Source organism: Galendromus occidentalis, unplaced genomic scaffold (assembly GCF_000255335.2).
Source record: "Galendromus occidentalis unplaced genomic scaffold, Mocc_1.1 scf7180000077480, whole genome shotgun sequence".
Classification (NCBI taxonomy): Eukaryota; Metazoa; Arthropoda; class Arachnida; order Mesostigmata; family Phytoseiidae; genus Galendromus; species Galendromus occidentalis.
This window is the reverse complement of record NW_003805468.1, coordinates 1,128,567-1,147,492: the sequence shown is the minus strand read 5'-3', so window position 1 is coordinate 1,147,492 and position 18,926 is coordinate 1,128,567. Positions and strand designations below refer to the sequence as shown.

The window sequence follows — 18,926 nt, the reverse complement described above, 5'->3', positions numbered from 1 at the left end:
ATGGGGAGACAGGGATGTCAGGCTTTGAAATGGCAGGCTTCGGAGAGGAAGGAGGGCCCAGACTGAGCCCCGGCGGCGGCGGGTGAAGGGAGTATTTGTCGCGTAGGAGTTGATGTGCACCGCTCGTGTTAATGCTGATGACTATGGCGAGGCCTTCCGGAACACAATCGTTCCGTCTACTCTTGTGCGGCTGCTGATGTTGTTGTTGGTGGTAGCAGCAGCGGCGGCAGCAAAGGCTTTGAAGGGGACGGCTTGTCGCGAGCGGATAGAACAGCAAAACAGAACAAAGTTGTCACAAAAAAGTAGAAGAATCTCCAGCACCCATCAGCGTTGTCCTTGTCCCCGACGAGGTGACAGGAACTGCTGCTCTCGACACTACTCCTTGCGGGTGGTTACTGGAGAAACGGAACGACAGAGGTGGCAAGGCAGAACAACGTCGAGTGGGACTCCGAGGGGTGTTGTTTGCGAAACGATCTTGAACTCCTCGGCGCAGCTAAGCAAGCGTTCAGCCAACGATGGAGGAGGAGCGTCGGGGCTGGGCATTCAGGCAGGGGAGTCGGAGAGCTGGCTCGCGATCTGCTCGAGTTGTCTAGGGGCTTTAAATTGTGTAGAGAGCAACGCTCAGTGCATTAGTAGCCGAACGAGCCAGCGATCTTAAAGCGTAGTCGTGTCGCACATTGTGCTAATCTGTATGTAAATATGCGACTGGGGCCGGGTCATGCAGAGCCGGATGAATAGGAATCCACGCTCCGAGCCAGCGGACGACTGCGGACTGAGTAAGTGAGTGACTGACCGACGAACCGACCGACCGACAAACCAACGGACCGAGCGGCCGTCAGAGAGGCACGGACGCACTTATAAAATGCCACCAGTCAAGCAGTCCGAGCTCCGGAAGCGTTCTTGTTTGGACAGAGGTCGCGACTCCTCAAGTACTTAGCCTCTGAGCCCGGTGTGACGTCCGATCCACGACCGTCCCGTTGCAAGAACGAAGCATTCAATCCCGGACCCAGAGTCCGGATCCGAAACTCGCAAGTATCATTCATCGGAGAAAACCTCCGATTATCCAAGGCCCAAGTTTTCCTGGGTCATCCCGTCGCACCTGGTCTCATACCCGAAGCAAGCGGGAGCTCCTAGCTGCGAGTGCCGCTCAGAGAGCCGTTGATTCGGATATTCACACGGCGGAAGTAATGCGTGAGTTTTTCTTCGTTCGGGTCGCAGCTTGCCGCGGGTTATCATCGAAGCCGTTCACGGCGAAATCGTTCGGTCCACTCACCAGTCAGTCTCCCATCTCTACCCGTTCACTCACTCACTTAGCACTTAGCGAGGAGCCATCATAGCGATGACGGCGGCAGCGGCGGCCATCTGAGGAAGAGGGAAATGGAATCCGAAAAATTTAATCAGGCACTCATTCTCCTCTTCTGTTCTAATAACGGCGGAGGCGACGATTCGGCCTGCTTGCTCGCCAGCTTGGCTGCTGCTCCCCCGCGTCGTTGTCGTCGGTGATCATCGCGCCCGCCGCCACGCAAGACCCGCAGATCGGAGATGAAGAAGGCAGGTGAACGATTAATCGACATCGCCTTTGATCTCCTCCTCCGAGCTTCCGATTCCTACTCATATGATCTTACTATCCGCAGACTTCCAATTTCTGAACGTCATAAGATCGGGGAACACGAAACCGGAGACGAGTTTTTCCGACTTTCGCGTCGCCAACGTCAAAGGAGACTAGTTTCAAATCTATTGTCGACCTTGAGGTCCTGTGTGCTCGCTTGGAGGTCCAACATTGAGGCTCCGATCGTGACCTACGGATGCGAGAAGAACATTCATATGTAGGTACATTCCTGCTGAGCCACTTCAAGCATGAATTCAATGCGTACATTGTAAATCAGAGAGCTACGGGTAGAGAATCGTAAAAAGAGGAAATGTAATAGAGCCACCGCAGCAAAGACGGATGTTCCGGAGAGAAAATGAAGAAAAGAAGCCGGACGGGTGAAGAAAATAGACCACTTAAGGAGAACACCTGCCCGTCGGCGTCGGTGGGAAAGCTGAGGATGAAGTCCCGAAGAAATCCTCGGAGGGTCGAAACTGTTCTCGAATGCGAACTGCATGCGATTTCAAAATTCCCGCCCACGGATTATTTTTCAACGCTGTCGCCGAAGGAATATACCGCTCGATCAAGAACTACAGTCACTCCGATGCCGCAATCCTCTTTCCTCACAGAGACCCGAGAACGTATGAAGGACATCGAGACCCGAGACAGATGTCGGTCTAAGACTGCGGTAATTTCGATCGAACTATTCCAGGAAATGTCGAGAACATTCCAAACTCGACGAAAAGCTGAAAATCATACGCTTCCTATCGAGTTTTGTAGACGATGGATATTTTTGCTTCTTCCCAAGCGGGTCCATTGTCATTACTTAGACAGGGAAGTTGCGCAACATTCGGATGGGACGAGAATATTTCGAAATATGCGCGAGCTCGGCTGACTTTCCCTCGACGTTCTGGCCGTACCGAATGATAATCGCGCAAAACGAGTAGCGATCGGAAATCGTTAGGGACGCTCGGAAAGCAAAAAGAAACAAGTAGCAAAGAAATATCCAAATCAAATATTCGGACGACGACCGACGATTCGCCCAGCGGGGCCTTGAAGTCGGATCTGCTTCTTTTTTTGAGCGAATCTCAACGCTGTGATCTTTGTGGCCGTAATTAATTCGAGTGTTTTAATGATCTCACGAAGAGGAGCAGCAACGATGATGACAACACCAGCAGCTGCTGCCTTCGAGGATCCGGCGACAGAGAGGCCTCGGACTATAAACTCGGACGCGAGACAACTCCGTAATAAGGAGAAACATACGCAAAGTTCTCCCCTTGTCCGATCCATGTCCCCCGCAGCGGTTCGACTCGAGCAAAGGGAATCGAACGGTCACGTCCTACAAGACCCTCGCTCTCTCGTTTGCTCTCGAGTCCGGCGACGACGCAGTGAATCATTATCTCCTCTCAGTGTGGATTTAGTAATTCACAAGCCGGAATCGCCGCACCAGGTACGTCCACACAGAGACGAGCGATCGACAATTGAACGGACGAATGGGATCGGGAGCAGCGGTAAGGACGGTCCCGCGTCCTCCCACCGCGAGCAACGGTCGGAGTAAGAGATAATTACTGTTTAATCAGACGGCGAACGACCAGGGAGATCTATAAATGGAGCGGCATGATTTTCCGTCGATCGACCCCGAGCGGGTCCTTCCCAACCTGTTCAGTGTTTTCGTGCCAGCACCCGATAGGACATCTGCTCCCAGCGCTCGTTGAACTGGAAATATTTCCCTTCGACTCACGACAGAGGAGCTTCAAGCTCACCGAGAACCGTCAGAATATCCCCTCATTCAGCGGCTCGAGCTTCAATCGTGATGGCGCTTCTGGATCGTTCTGAACCTTTCGCGACATCTGGCGTGTGACGAACGGACTAGGTCCGTTGCGCATTCACTACATTCACAGCACACTATCCTTCCCAACAGATTCTAGTTTCCCATAATCCATTCAGCTATTTCCTCAGAGGAACCAGAGAGACTCTTTGGGTCTCATATCGCCACATGGCGTCTTGCGCTCCGGAACCCCTGTTAGACCACGAGACATATCCGTTTCCTCACGAGCATGTCCGCGCCTGTCCGGACAGAACGCACTCGGACACCCCCATATTGTGTATTCTGATTGTGTTGAAACGAGTGAGCCTGAAGTGATGTGCGTACGAAATGGTCTCCGTTGCTCAGGGTACGACTGCCGCGGGCGCCTAATGGTACCCCCAGCTTGCTTTCATTAAGAAGGTGCGGAGCGATCTCGCAGCAGAACACCAAGCAGCCAGCGAGCAGCGGTAAATAATACATCGCAGCCTCCCATCGGAGACACGTTTGTCACGCCTGGTGTCGCCGGACATATTTTTAGGTACGCCCGGGTAAAAACTCAGGGTCGTCCACAGCACGGCAGTTCTCCGATCGATACCGATAATTATTGCGAGCTAAGATTCCTCGATTTCCAACGAAAGCTCCCCCTTCCTCACTTTGCGCCCCTGTGAAACTCCGGAGACTCCGGATCGATTTCCATTCCGAAAATGTGAAGTCCACTCCTATTCTCGAGGGATGCGTTCCACCTTGGCTCGCTAACGAGTTCCGACCCTCGCTCGCCGTCTGGATGAAATTGACGACTGGAGCTTCGGGCGAATCTATTTTCGAGTACTAAATTCTGACGTATGTATGCTACAACATACGCACCATGGACCCAATATGCGAGCACGCTGGGGAGGCAGAGGCACGCTCGAACAAAGTCGGAAGCCACCGGAATTTCGCGTTCGAACAGAGAATGGTAAACATATTCGCTTCGTGAGAAACGCGCGCCCGATGGAAGTCCTGGAATGGGGGGTCCTGGGCGCCGTGATGGTGTCGGTGCAAGCGGCCGGCCCGTTGTTTCGCACCACGGCGCCCGGCCGACCGGAACAGTAGCATTGAAATATTGCGCTTTATGGAAATCCTCGCTGAGGAGCTTCAGCCAGTGCAGGTGGCTGCCTGGCCCGAGCTGCTGGGATGCCCGTCCCCAGCCAACCGCATATTTTGCCTTTCTTCCGATTTCTTCTTGCGTAGACGCCGGCGGTGGCTCGGTCGGCGGGCGGGCGGGCGGTCTGGCTGCTTGCTGCATGATTTATTTCTCAACAAACCTCCACCGACTCTTACTTTTCCGTGTACTTTCTCCCCTTCGGTCTTCGTCCCCTTCCTACCTTTCTCATTTCGCAGCTCGCCATCCACCGCAGCCGCGGACCAGCAACTCTCCGCTCAACTTTCCGGAAACAAACCCTCATCCGCCGCAGCGGACTCGCTCGTCCTTAATCTTCGCGCTTCTCAAGCCTTCCATTTGTTTTTTTTTCACGGGAGCTGGGCGTCTGGCGCGGTTGCCATGGCTCGGGTCGAATATCGTCTATCCTCTTAGCGGTTCAGGGCAGCGGTTCCGTGTCTTCTTTGATTCACATCGATTATGTAAAAAATTAAGCGAACAAATGTCTCGCTTTGTTCCAATCCAAAGTCCAGAGGAACGATGGAATACGCGCCCATCGATGCGCAGCGAGTTCCCGTATCGGTGGTCGCAAAATGAGTTTCATTCGACTAAAGTAACGGATTCGGGACGTGTTGGAGGAGTGGACGAAACAAAAAAGAAGGATTTCGGAGTGTCCGCGGAGACGCGAGAAAATGCGGAGCCTCTGAGGCGCAGTTTTCGAACTGTTAACCAACTCTTGAAAAGTCCCTCGCCGTGAAGGTTACTACGGTCGGAAAGTGGTAGAAGAAAGAAGAGGAGGAGGAGGAGGAGGGAGAAGATCCGGCGATAGAGCAGGGTAATAACAATTCCGACAGATGAGCTTCGTCGGTTCCTCCGTTGCTCCCTTGCTTACTCGCTCGCTAGCTCGCTCGCCTCGTCTGGCAGAAGAACCACGATGTATCTTATTGAGGCAGTCGCCGGCAGTCGCTCCATCGTTCTCTTCGTCGGCTTCCTCCTCTCGCTTCAGTTTCGGCGTTTTACAAGAGGTCTGCTCGAGCTATATCAAAGCTTGTTCTGAAAGGTGTATGCCGTAGCAGGTAACTGGTGGTTCCACAGGGAGTAAGATTCCGTCAGGTCATTGGTTTTTATATATGTGTCTACGGAGGGCACTCCGCCGTGATCAGAGAACATTAAGCCCAACATCCGTGGAAAGAGCAAAATCTCACGGATAAATGTCATTGAAGGAACTCGCTAGAAGCCGAAGTGAACTTCGGATTATCTTACGGGCCGAGGATCAATTGGATCCGGCGGATCGCGCAAGAATGAACGGAGAATGTCGGAACTGATGAAACTTCGACTTTTTTTCAGGCAACGACACTCCGCGCGGACCCCGTTTCAGTCGAACCCCGCCTCCGAGCGTGAGCTTCTCCAACTCGTCTGGAGCCACTATCGACTGCGCAGCTGAAGGCGACCCCTTACCGACGGTCAGATGGATCACCGAGATCGGAGATCAGGTACGCGAAGGCAAAATACCCCGCCTTTAGTCAGCCGCCCGGTGAGCGAGCGGGCGAGCGAGCGAGCCAGCTAGCTAGCTAGCAAGAAGTTGCATCGAAGAGGAAGCAGAAAAAAGAAAAAAACAGCAGCCCACGGAACTGGCATGCCTTTGCGCTTTCCCCCACTCTCGGTCTTCTCCGAGCGCTCGGCGACGGCAACGCTCCGCATCGATAGAACCATAAGACGACGACGTAGCAGAGTGGGAATTAACTTGATGTACGAGCGTCCCATATTGTTTCCCGCCTGGCGGAATCGTGGGATATTGGAAGCTGGGAACACAATATTTGACTCAGTCAGCGGAATTCAGGAATAATTCCTCCCAGCTTCCCACACGACGAAATATCCGGAGATTCCGAGTCGGGACTTCCGGCTCCTTCCTCTCTTTCTGAACTCTGAACTCAGTCTTTGGATTTCCAGGTCCGTTCTGATGTGAGCCACTTGGTTCACGATCGATACGACGGGAGTCTCGTGTTCGTTCCCTTCCGCTCTGAGGACTTTCGCCGCGACGTTCACGACACAACTTACAGATGCAAAGCATCGAATTCTGTCGGAACCATCATCAGTCCACCGGTGAAGGTGAAGGCCGGTAAGTTTACACGAGGCCAGATGAAGAATCAGGATCGCGAGACTTTTGCGGTGACGCCGGTTCCGTTATGTTGGGGAAGGCTCCGCGAGCTACTAGGTCACTTCATGTCTGATATTAGGGGATTCCCCATGGTGGTTTACTCTGTAGTATATTTACCTCCCTCGCGTCCCCCTTTGGGTAGAGGGCAAGTAGACGAATTTTGGAGGAGCAGCGAGGGTTAGCGGGCCCGGGGTTTAGACTCACTCGGTCAGAGCTCCTGCCAAATCAAGCTGGCGGGCGGGCGGGCGGAGTCGGGTCTGAACGGTACATAGAAAGACCGATCCCCCTCTCTTTCGGTCTTACGATGGCCTTTAGTCTATCCGACAACGAAAAGCCTATTACGAACAAGAATTTTCGTGAACGTCTGCCTTCCGTCTGGCAAGATTTTGAGCTCGTTATGGGCTAGCGACTCGCGGAATCCTCGCTCGGGTCCACTGAGTGGGAACGGCCGGCGATCGCGAGTTCCGATCTCACTTCGAATATTTCGCCGAGTCGGGATACACACACGTCGACGTTTGTCCATGTTCAGGAATCGAAGGAATTCGAATTCTTCTCGATTCTTTGCAATGCTTCAAGTGTCTCCGAGCTGTTGCAAATGAATCGCAACGCCTAAGTCGGGCCTGCACGCGGCTCTGCCGCTCCTCCGGTTCGTAGTCGAGCCGGATTCGGTGCCACAGACTGCGAATCTCGTGCGCTAAGGCCGCCATGCTTGACTCATAGGGAACATAACAAAGCCCCTCCTTGTTCAGGAGTGCGGAATCCGCTGGATTTAGGGCTCCACTCTCGCTCTGACACACCACAAGTGTTGCTTGAGGAATGGCTGCCGCTTGCCCGGTGAAGGTTTTCCGTGAGCGACAAAGATAGACAGCGGGCGGAATAGGAGCAGACGAAAAAAAATGCTGCGAGCGGGGGAGAATAGAGAAGTAGCTCGGTCGCGAATCTCTCGAGGCCTTTTACCGAAGAACTGTTCGCGGATTCGTCCCATCGATGCTCCGACGCTGCGTGCGTGTGGTGAAGCTTTTACTTCATGCCGAGGCCCGCAGCACAGCCGCTGAACCTGAAGATGACATTTGAAAGGAACCTCTTGGCCTATGTCCTTTCGGTCGCTATGGGACGTTTTCGCTTTCCGAGATGTCGTCCAACTTCGTGAAGCTCAATCTCCATTCCTCCACATTCTGCGAATTCGAGCATTTCAAAATCCGAGAGAGAGTTTTCACTTCTATTCTCGTCCTGAAATGTTCTGCGTCCAAGTCAGAGAACGACGAGGCATCGAAGCGGAGGAAAAAGAAGCATCTGACGTGAAAACTTCGAATTCCGCGAGGAGCGTCATGGCAACATCGCGGACGATGAATTTAATCACCGTGATGATCGTTACCGTATATTCACCCGAGAAAATCCGCAGCACACTACATATATGGTTCGCGCCTACCCTTCATGTTTATCAGCTCGCAGCTCTGCCTACTTGCATATTCATCATCACACTCGCGTTTACTCGAACGCGTATGCGGCTTGAACTGAGCACCGTGAACTCTGCCGAGGCTCTCACCTTGTTTACATTATACCTAGGCGACGTATCGTCGTGTCTTTTCATGAGAATGTCTGATCCGGAAAATTAAGAATGCGACGGCAGGAGAAGAAACCACGGAAGCACTGATATTCACTGACAGGCACTGACAGAATACGTTCAAAGATTGTGAATTGATCCAAGTGAGCGCGTTTGCGATTCACGCTGCGCGTGCGGGAGTGCGCCTTGAGGGCTGCCCCGCTCACATTCCTTTAAATCGGTCTTCCTTCCAAAACGGAAACCGCGAAGGGGAAGTCGAGGAATGTTCGACGGAATCGGGAAGCAACAGAGCTGTGTAAATGAGCGCCGGGGGTGGGGGCGGAGCGACAGGGATGCAAAGGTGGCGTTGAAGGAAAAAGCGGGGTGCCAAGCTTCGGGGAGAGCTCGAGTTCTCAGCGTTTTGCAAGAAGTGTTTAAGGGAGCGCTCGCTCCGAGAACTTATCCGGGCTGTCCTTCTTTGGCTCTTATCCTGGATTAACAAATTGAATTAGGAGCACCCGCTGCTGCCAGCATTAAGCTTGCTTTACTCATTAAGACAACGACAAAAACGACGACTTGGATGAGCGGCTCTCGCTAGCCCATCCACTTGCTTGCTCAGCCAATCTCCCCTCTCGCGACTCGAGATACGATCGTGAGAGCCAGCCAGCCAGTTGTATCTCCCAGTTTCCTTCTAATCGGAACTCTCCTCCCGCGACAGCTGATTTCCATGCGGATACCTGCGCTCAACAGGGCTCTGCAAGTCGCGACGGCCTTGAGAACCGAAGTTCTTCTTCTACCGAACTGGAATCACGCACGAGTGCCAGAGGAATACGGGCAACTGATTACTCAATTCATAGACCGTCGCGAAACCGCCGTTCCCGACACAACCTCATAGGTCATCGTTTTAGCTCATCCGTGGATGGAATTTGGAGGCAAGGGGGGCGAGCTGGGCGATAAAAGGCGAGCCGGGCAGCTTGCGTCTCGGACGCTCTGGAACGAAACGGGATCTTGTTTCCAATCAGGACGCTGGTGCCGTATGGGAGAAGCTCCACGACATGGATGAGAAGACTTGTGAGAACGAGGAGTAGGAGGACGGGGAGAGGACTGGGACACGGACGCGGCGTGTTGTCTAACGAGATTAGCGTTTGCTTTCGCTTCTTGCCGCCACCCGTCTAAGCGTTTGTGCGTCAGTCAGTCACCGGGTCTATCTCTCAATTCAGGCGGCCGCGCGGCCGGCCGGCCATCTATTCGCTGGCCGGTCTCTGTTCCGTTGGGTACTCGCCGGGTGCTCCTGGAGCATTTTCTCCTGGAGTGGGTGTCCAGACGTTCTCGGAGGCACTTAGCGAGATCACATGGTCGTAAGAGCTCGCGTCCATCAGACATCGGACAATGAGGTTTTTCAGCGATGCTGCTGCCTTTAGCTTGTTCGATGTCGTTGTATCAATCGCTAGTTAATTTCAAGTTTGTGTCTCTAATCTCGTTTGGCTAATATTCTCTCCACGCTGAGCGATCCTTAATTCCCCTCGCCCGTCTCGCCGGTACAGCCTCCTTCCGAGGCTCCGCGACGCCGTCTTCAAATATTATTCATTATTCCTTACGCATCTCAATCGGGAGAATGAATAGTTCCTCGTCCGTACGGCTCGTTTCGAGTTCTCGAGAAGTGCTGCATAGTGAGAGCGTATTTTACGCGAGTGACGGATTAGGTGAGGTGCAATCTACGCGCGGCCTGCTCCGGATGATTGTGGAACAAGAAGACCAATTGTTTCAGAGTAATAAAGTATTCCGAGTGAAGGAGGGCAACGATGTAGACGGCGACGACCTGTTGGCTTTATGCTGACATCCTTCTCCAAGTCGCGTCGTTGGCCTTCGTTGGCTCCCCGTTTTCCAAGCGGTGTATTCATATGTTGTCGTTGTAAGTCGTCTACCGCCACCACGACCACAACCACTACTACTTTACGAGTCACTAAAACACGCCAGCAGACAAAAGCGTTAGCCTTTTCGCGAGTCCCCGTGTATGCGGCGGCCGATACCACCATCGCCTTTTCCGTTGCTCCCGTCCCCCGTCCCGAATACGCTCGCGTTGCGTTGAGATGGCGCCGCAGAAGAAGGACGAGTGGCATCGCCTCTGCGGAGCGCTAGCGGCGGGTAACAGAGACGAGGCTCGCGATGTGTGTAGTTCGCGAGGAAGAAGCGACGCTATATGAGAATGAGAATTTATTCGCAGCATTTGCATTCCCTCTACGCCGAGCGCGCTAAGACCGTCTCTTCGCATTGCGACGTTGAGATATATGACACGGATCAGGCCACAACTTGGAAAACACGCGCCCGCGGAAAGAAACAAAACCACACCAGTCAGCCATGTGGAAGAGAAACGCGGCAATCGCGTCAACTTCTCTCATTCCGATTCTCCAGCTCGTCGAATTCGACATGCAGAATGTTCCGGAAGGCGGTTTCTTCCCCGAAAATCCGGCCGATCAGACCTACGGCTGCGACAGAATCCGGCAGGACTTAGGGACTCCGAAGAACCGGAGAAGTCTTCGTTGCTTGGACAGAAAACTTTCGCCGCCTATATAACTGGAAGTTTGGAACGAGACCAGGGCTCGTTCTCGACAATAATTGAGCCCAGTTGTCAGATTCACATGCTTCCATTCGGTCTCCGGGATCGGCTAAGCCTGATGTGATTGAGTACAGGTGGTCGGAGCGGGAATCATTGATCAGATGATTCAATCTATCGTGGATGAAAAAGAGATGGTACGAAATTTTCCTCGAGGCCGACGGAGATGGGAACAAGAGTATAGTGGAGGGAACAAGCGGGGGAAAATTCGAGGATTGGGAACGTTGAACGAATCCGATCCGAGAGACTCCTTAAAAGTTTCTTTTTCACCACTCTGCACTACCTGAAGAGAGTCGAATACAGCGACAAATCCACTTTGGAATATTCTCCCTACTTCGTTCGTTAGACTGCACCGCTCCGAAACTGTTGTAGAGCTCAAACCGGTCGTATTGGCGGAATCGGAACCGAGACGGGTAAGATGAGAGTGAAGGAACGAGGAGCACTTGAAAACGAGGTGGATGAGGTTCTTCAAGTGTCTTTAGGTCTAAACATTCTTCTGAAAGGAGCTCCTCGGCTTTCAGCTTCCCCGTAGTCGCTCCCGTCGATCCTCCTTCTCGAAGACATCCTGTCTTCGTTCTCCACCTGTTTCCTTTTCTACGCTCCACCTGCTTTCCTTATCTGTTTGTGAACTTTTTTTTCGACCCTGGAACGGTCTGGTAGGGAGAACTTGGAATTCCCGGCGATCCGGTCTCTCTGTCGATCGGGAAGATTCCGATCTCCCGTGTAATGATATGGGGGAAAATTCTCATATCATTCGAGGATGACGCAGCTCCTCCGTAGTCGTGTCGATCTCAGGCGGCTTGAGCTCTTGGAATATCTTAAAAATCCCCGGGACCTAGAACGGATGAGCGGAGTTTTGAGCCGGATGCTGCTCTCGTCTGATCCTAGTCGCGATCTCTATGGCGTTCGCTGTCCTGCGTGCGTTCCTCCGCGTCGCATTCTCCTCGCTGAGGGAGAGCCGTAGAAATTCACAGCGCCTGCTGATGCTTCCTTCCGATATTCTTCCGCCTTTCCGCTCGTCGAACGGAGTACTGACATGTGCCCGGCAGTTTGGAGAGAGGGGCATTTCTCCGAGAAGTGGCGATCAATCAAACTTGAGGATATACTATATAAGCATCATTATAGAGTTCCTTCCGAGCGGACCAGGCGGCTCCGATCAGATGCGACGCCTCAGTGAGATTTCAACACCTTCCTCGGACTACGAGTCCGTCGAGCGTCGTGCCGACGGCCTGAGGTTGTCCGGCGCCGGAGATTCTCCTGAAATTCTCATTCTTGGATATTTCGGATTGAGCGTTGGCCGAGGTCGATGGACGAGTCGAGTGATCCTGCATGCATCGTCTGTGGTCGAGCCTGAGATCCTCGCGGTCGTTCTCGGGCTCCCTTAATTTGCTTTCCATGGAGCCTTCGGGGGTTTGAGGCCCCAAGACTTAGACAATTCATTCGGGGACGTTCCTGAGCACCTTCATTGACTGTGTCTCGGTTACCCTCTCTCCCAATTTCTTCGTCCTTTCGATTTTTCTCCTGATGATTTCGTATTACATTAATTTCGCCATCGTCAGATGGAGCTTCTTGTCATTCTCTTCGAGTCATCGGTTCCTCCTTGCCTGATCGTTATCAAGATCCTTGTGCAAGTGATAGCGAGCGAACAATCGGCCGCCCGCCCGATGGTTCTAAGCAGCGAACGACAGGGTTGATCGGGTCGTCAGGTTAGCTAATTGCTTAAGAGCGCGGGGCGACGATGTTCATTAGTTTCTCTGTCCACACGGACCCATCCTCCACGCAAATCCGTTCGACCCCACGCTGATCGGACGGTGGGGAAGCGAGCGAGTCGATTGGGTTCTCCCAGTCAGTCTGCCCGCCGCGATCCGTTTTTTTCCTCGTACTTGTTCCTTACGCTAAATTGCCAACTCTCCCGACGAAGTTGACGTTGATGCCCCGCCATCTGCTCGCCCGTCCATTCGCTTATCGCCAGCCGCCTGTTTGCCCTTTTCGTCAGCTTGCTAAGTTTGCCAACTACAAAGTTGAGCATTTAAGTAAACTCTCTTCGTCCGTCGTGCGCAGATAGACGGGGACTTCCGAGGGTCAGTAACTGCGGGGCAGTTCAGAGGGCTCTCCCTCCAGATGTCTGGAGTTTGAGCGAGAAGGGCAGAGAACTGAGGCCAAAGTTGGCCGGCTGTGCGCCGCACGGCCCGCGTCAAGTCGGGCCGACGCAAGCTGACGGTGGTCCGCTCGTTCCAAGACGAGATTGATACCTCATGTTGGTCTTTGTTTATACTCGGGTTCGTCTGGCGGTAGTGGTCATCGTCTGATCCCAGTGGCCTTGCTAAACGCCAAGCCATCAACCACGGGAAACGGGTGCATCCCGACCGTTGCCGTCCGCGCTCACTTCTGGCTAGCCGGCTGACTTTCCGCAAGCCCCTCTACGCGGCTAGTACGCGATGGGCGGGGGGATGAGGCTACGATGACCGACAACGGGTAAGGGAGAGACGTCCGACAGCTAAAATGGCTATCAGTCTCTCTGGCTTGGCGTTTCGCCAGGAGAAGATGCCCGAAGACCGTCTGACCGGCCGGCCGGTCACTCGGCGGGCTCTTCCTGTTCGCCGGGTCAGTGTCGGTGAACGTCGTGGTAAGGGTAAGGACAACAACTCCAACGACAGCGACGACATCGGTCGAGAGACCCGGGCAGCGACCTCGAGCTATTCGAGGGAATTCGGTGCTGACCACCACCGTATGCTGCGTCGAGGGTTTTTTTGATGTCGTCTCGACCGTAGGCGTACACATTCGAAAACTTGGCCAGATCGAGCGAAGACAAAGGATAGACAAGAAACACTCAGCGAGAGAAGGCGCACTGAAAGCGGGACGACTCGAGTGAGAAACGGCCGCTGATTCGAACAGAACTGTGTTCTGAAGTAGCGCGAGCGAGTCTACGCGAGCAGAGGCTTCGGTTTTTTCTCCGTCTCTCACGCCTGCTCGTTCCCCCTCAGCTCCTTCTTTTTCCTCTTGAGATGTTGACGTTGCTGCCGTTTACGTCGGGCTTGTCGTCGTCGCCATTGCTTGAAAACGAGCGACGGCTCGGCTAGCCACTTAAATAAGCGTGCTGATGCATGTCTGTCTGTATGTCTTTTTGGCGGTCGGACGTTCGCTCGTTCGTTCGGCCGCTTTGGCCGCCATGATGCACAAGAGTCGCTCACAGTGACGCAGACTAATGCGGAGCGTGTTTTTCTTCGCGTGCTCATCGCTCCACATCTTGGCTTGATTGGAAGCCTGACGCCATCGACGCTAACGTCAACTAACGTCGTTCATCGCGCACCGAGAGATGAGTTGTGGCTCGTCGTTTTTGCGGCGGGGAAAACCTTTGGACCCGAGAGCACGGAGCCCGCTATTCAGTCAGGATAAATACCTGGACCCCGATCACGGTCGGAACCCTGAACACGGGAATATATGAGCATGTATAGGTAGATGCTCATAATTCGTACTCCCCGTGGCGTAGGGAGGATGCCGGGGACTCGACTATTCGCGAGAAGTCGAGTAGGTTATCCCTATCTGAATCGAGCACGGGACGGCATCGTTGGCTTCACGCGACTCTGAGAGCACGGCTGTTTGAGGAAAACTCATTCAAATCCTGTTCAGAGGATAAGTTCCTTCCCAGAGAAGCGTTTCAATAGCGCTCTGACAACAAATAGGAACGACTCTGATCCGTATTGAACCTGGCGGAGAATATCACAAAGCTCAAAAGCTCTACGGACGCCAGATCTATGGCCGAGTCAACGATTGCTCCATCACTGCGAAACTTTGCAGCGACTGCATCAACGCTTGGTTGATCAAGGCAAACACGGAGGCATGAAGTCCAGGACTTTGTCGACTGCAGCCTAAGAGGTCAGACGGTGCAACAGCGGAGACATTTCTGTTGTCGACACCACTAGCTGATCGGAAGAACACAATTCCACTCCGAGAGGAATTGACAAAAGCTTTTATCCGCCGGAATTCTGACGCTTCGCGGTAGAAAGATAGCAGGTTGCAGATGTCGACAGGATCTAAATAAATAAATGCTGCGGATGACGGTATCGAGCCCTGATCGATCTTTCTGTTCGGGAAAACCGTCCGTTACGTACGACAGGGTCCGTTCTGCTCGGTGTTTGATGAAACATCCTGAGCGCCGGTTTTTGCCTGCTCCGTCCCCCTCTTTTTGTCGCTCGTCTCTGAGTGTTCCTTTCATTCGGTGCACGTACGGCTAAGCAGGCTCTTGAACAGCAACAGCTTGTTCACTTGTGTCCTACTTTCCCTCATCTCCCGCCTGTCCCCCCGCTTGTCGGGTTAGCTCTTGCGTCGGTCTATCCCTCTCGTCCGCCTGGGATCGGTGCTGCCGGCGACCACAAATTAGAACGTTTAATGATGGGAATGTGCGATATCATGTCAGTAACATGAACATCCGGACAATTGGGGAACAAGACCAAGTCATCCGCGTAAACATCGGCTCTATCGAGTGTCAGCGTGTGTGATCTCCGCCTACCAGGTATCTCCGCCTCTGATTGCTTTACCTCGCCGAGAACGCTCCAGGCGGAACTTCCTGAGAGCTCATTCGCAAGTCTACGTCAATGTCTCAGTGTCTCAGCTCCGCTCGCGCATCAGAGTGCTGGTCCGTCTAGTCTCCCCCATCTGGCGGATGAGGAGAGTATCTGCCCCGGAGCTCAGAGCTGCTTCGTTGCTGTTCGGCCTCCGTCTACCGCTGGACTTGTAGAGGAAAGCCTTTTACCAATATAGATCTAGTAAGTCCAGTAAGTCTTCTGTTTTTGCTTCTCCCACCCTGATGTCCCATCCGGTCAGCTACCTACAGTTGTGCTCTCCCGTCTTCTCTCTTCCCTCGGGTCTGATGTAAGTCCGCCGATTTTTCCCGCCTCTCTCTTCCATCGTTTTCTGTTCGAACTCAACTCCGGGGGTGCTGCCGCTTCTCCCAAGCTGCCAAGGTAGTCGGAGCCTATCAGTGTCAGGTTGTCTTCTCATTCTCTCTTTCGGCGTTTCTTCTTTTCTCTCCGTTCTTCGAGCGGGTGGCGACCGAAGGTTTCTTCAACGTTTAAACGAGATTCCTATCTCCAGTCACCGTCACCGGCGTCGCAGTATACGACAAACGAAGAAGACGAGAATCGGAAAGCTCAAAGGAAAATACATGGAGTCGACGATTCCTGGTTCGGTCTCCTTCATTTTCGTCGCCCTTTTTCATCGTCTGCCCTGAGCCGCTGACTCACTCTATTGCTGTCTGCTGATTCCTCCGATGCGGAAAGATTCACAATCCTTTCTCGCCAGTTTGCAAAGCGAGCCGAGTTGGTTTTTCGCTCTCCTTTGCCGTGTCTTCATTCCATCTTTCTTCTCACCTCACAGCCGAGTCACAGAAAGACGATATTTTCGAAAAAGAGCCCGCAATCTCTCGATCTTTCCGAAATGGGGACGACTCAGCCATATCCTCGCGGAGCAAAATCTAAGCACTTTCCTTAAGACGGGAAGTCTGCTGTTCACGAAGTCGACGAATGCGACGTCTCATGTTCTGGCACTTCCGCGTCATAATAATCGGGTCCTTGACGGTTCATCTATACGTTTACGTGGTGGTCTCACGGCGAAACCTGAACGGGAGAGAGCTCCATTCGAAGAGCCCTCTGTACGTCGTGAGTGGCCCTACTGGAACCCGAACCGCGGGTGGAAACATTAGCTCATATGATGGCTTGAACAAAGGAGACAACGCTCGATCGTTCTTTGCTCGATCGCTCTCGGGTCGGATCACAAGGAGCTACTCGGGCAACCCTCGATGGCTGACCAACTGGAGAGTCCTTCCTCTTGTTAACAACTCATGAATCGATCGTCTATCCGAAGAAACGAGGTTGAGACCTGAACTGATCCATCGAACGAAGGGTTCAGTCGGTATATCGATCAATCAGACGGGGGAACGAACGAATGATCGATCGATCGGGAGAGTTCCGATTCGAATAGTGACTCATCGTAGCTCTTGATGAAGCAATCCTTAAGGAGCTCGCCGAAGGGCGGAGATACCGGCAGCGAGCAGAGCTGAGGTGAAAGAGCCCGAAATCGTTCTCGGCAACGAAAAGATTCCTTCGACATCGGAGAGCGACGAGAGACGACGCTCCTGATCACTGCTCAGGTTTGGCTGCGCTCAGACGTTTCGTTATGAATCCCGAAGATTCCCCGTACGCGGGCTGGGTGGGAGCACTACTTGGGGTGAATGTCGCTCGAGGCTCCCCGATGCCAAATCTGTTCCACCCGAAGCGCGAAGGCCGCTTGCAACAGTCCCGCCGGCGCCGCGGTTATTGCTCGGAGGTAGAACACGATATTTCGGTCCCTCTCATTCTTTCCCTCCATCCCCGATTGTCCCCTCTCGCTGCACTGCTTATGACTGCTCAGCAAGATTGATGAAATGGGTCTACGGAGGGATCCCTCCGGACCCCGGCCCGGGCTCGTTCGGCTGTGTTGACCGCGGCCCAACCGATTTCCCCAGTCGTGTGTGAACAAGTGACCACATGTGATGTCGATGATGGTCATCGGGGCTACGGCTTGAAATAACGGGGGCACCAGGTGGGTCGAGGTTCCGGAAGGCGACGTTAGAGTTGCGTCGGGGGAAAAAAATATTTTGCGCCCTGAAGTTTTTACCTGAATAATCAGAAGAGGCGGCAACGGCGAGCGTTCGAAACCTCGAGCTCCTGCCATCGGTGCCCGGCTGCTGGTTCGGCCGCACCCCGTCCGTAAAAATGACCAAGATTTCGAGAACACCTGGAGCTCGTCTCTCTCCGTTCTCTCGAACGTATCTTCCCTGGTCCAATGTTTTTTCAACTGGACGTCCGAGAGAAAACATTGAAACACTTGTTCGGTGCGACGCGGATGGAACTTATCGAGCTGTTCGCAGCCTCGAAGGGTGTCGAGACGGCACTTTACGCCTTCACAACCGCCACCGCTCCAGGACCTCACCGTGAACCGAAACTCGGTAAAAACGGGATCAAACTTTCGAACTTGACGCTCCTCGTTACCGGAAACCGTCTATACGCCCGACCGCCTCATGCGAGACAGCCTCGAGGTTATTTTCGTGCTACACCTGCGAATGCTCGGAAGGATGTCGAGGTACCGGCCGGCGATCGGAATTCATGAGGTCGCGATCTATTCGCTCGGAGGCATAGCGGGCGAAAGGACTGCGCAGTCCGAGACCTCCGAGGGAACAAGGCGATACGAACGCTTCGATCAGCGGATATGGAAAGAAAATGGGAGGGAGGCTATTGTTTCTCAAATCAAATCTTTCCGGAACCCTCGGACATTCGCTGTTCGCTGCATTTTTCCCTGTTCCCCCCTTGACGAATCTCGGGACCCGTATACAAATTCGTTAACATCAGGCTGCACTAAAACACGCGATATTCCTCAGAGAGGTCCGTGGAGATTCTCTGGCTGTGGAGAGGACTCGCGGGAAAAAGGGAAAGAATGAGTTATATTCCCGATTCGTCCCCTGCAGGCCTCGCGAATACGGTTCCCTTCTCAGGCGGGCGGGCGGTCGAGTAGGATTCTTCGAGTTCGGAAAGAGTCAATAAATCGACGCGAGAAGAGAGCGAGAGATCCGGTCATTAGGGCGACCAGCGCGGCACTTTCGTTCTCCTGGAATCGAATGGGAAAAATTCGTTCAAAACTGCGAGTCCAACTCTTTTTCCCTCAGTAACGGTCGAATTCCTCCTCCCGGGTCTATCGCACGTCAAGTCCGAGCTCCGATACGGAGGTGCATCGAGCGACGGGACAGCACGAGCGACGGGGGAAGCGAGGTGAGCTGATTGGTCGCGCACGACCAGCTGATCGGTGGACCGATCGGCGCTCTCGAGCTCCTCACGGTCGATCTCCCTGACTTCAAGTAGAAACGCGAAAACGGAACGGGGGCTGCATGAAAGCTGAGAGGGAGTCTAAATTAAAACTTATTGGAGACCAAGAGCAAGTGCCATAGAGCGAAAGATATCGAGAGAGCGCGAAGAGTGGGGAAAACTCGGTCGATCTCATCGGTCTCTGAGGGAATACCTAATATCGAGTCTAGGGAGCGACTTGGA

The 18,926-nt window shown here is 53.4% G+C and overlaps 1 protein-coding gene across 1 annotated transcript in view; it reads left to right on the top strand.

Moving 5' to 3' along the window:
• Nucleotides 1-18,926, top strand: part of LOC114828331 (Down syndrome cell adhesion molecule-like protein Dscam2) — an 87,070-nt gene that overhangs the window by 54,551 nt on the left and 13,593 nt on the right. The window contains exons 2-3 of the mRNA XM_029112030.1: nucleotides 5,881-6,026; nucleotides 6,484-6,652. Of these exons, the coding sequence (XP_028967863.1) occupies nucleotides 5,881-6,026; nucleotides 6,484-6,652 (315 nt within the window). The remainder of the gene's footprint in view (nucleotides 1-5,880; nucleotides 6,027-6,483; nucleotides 6,653-18,926) is intronic.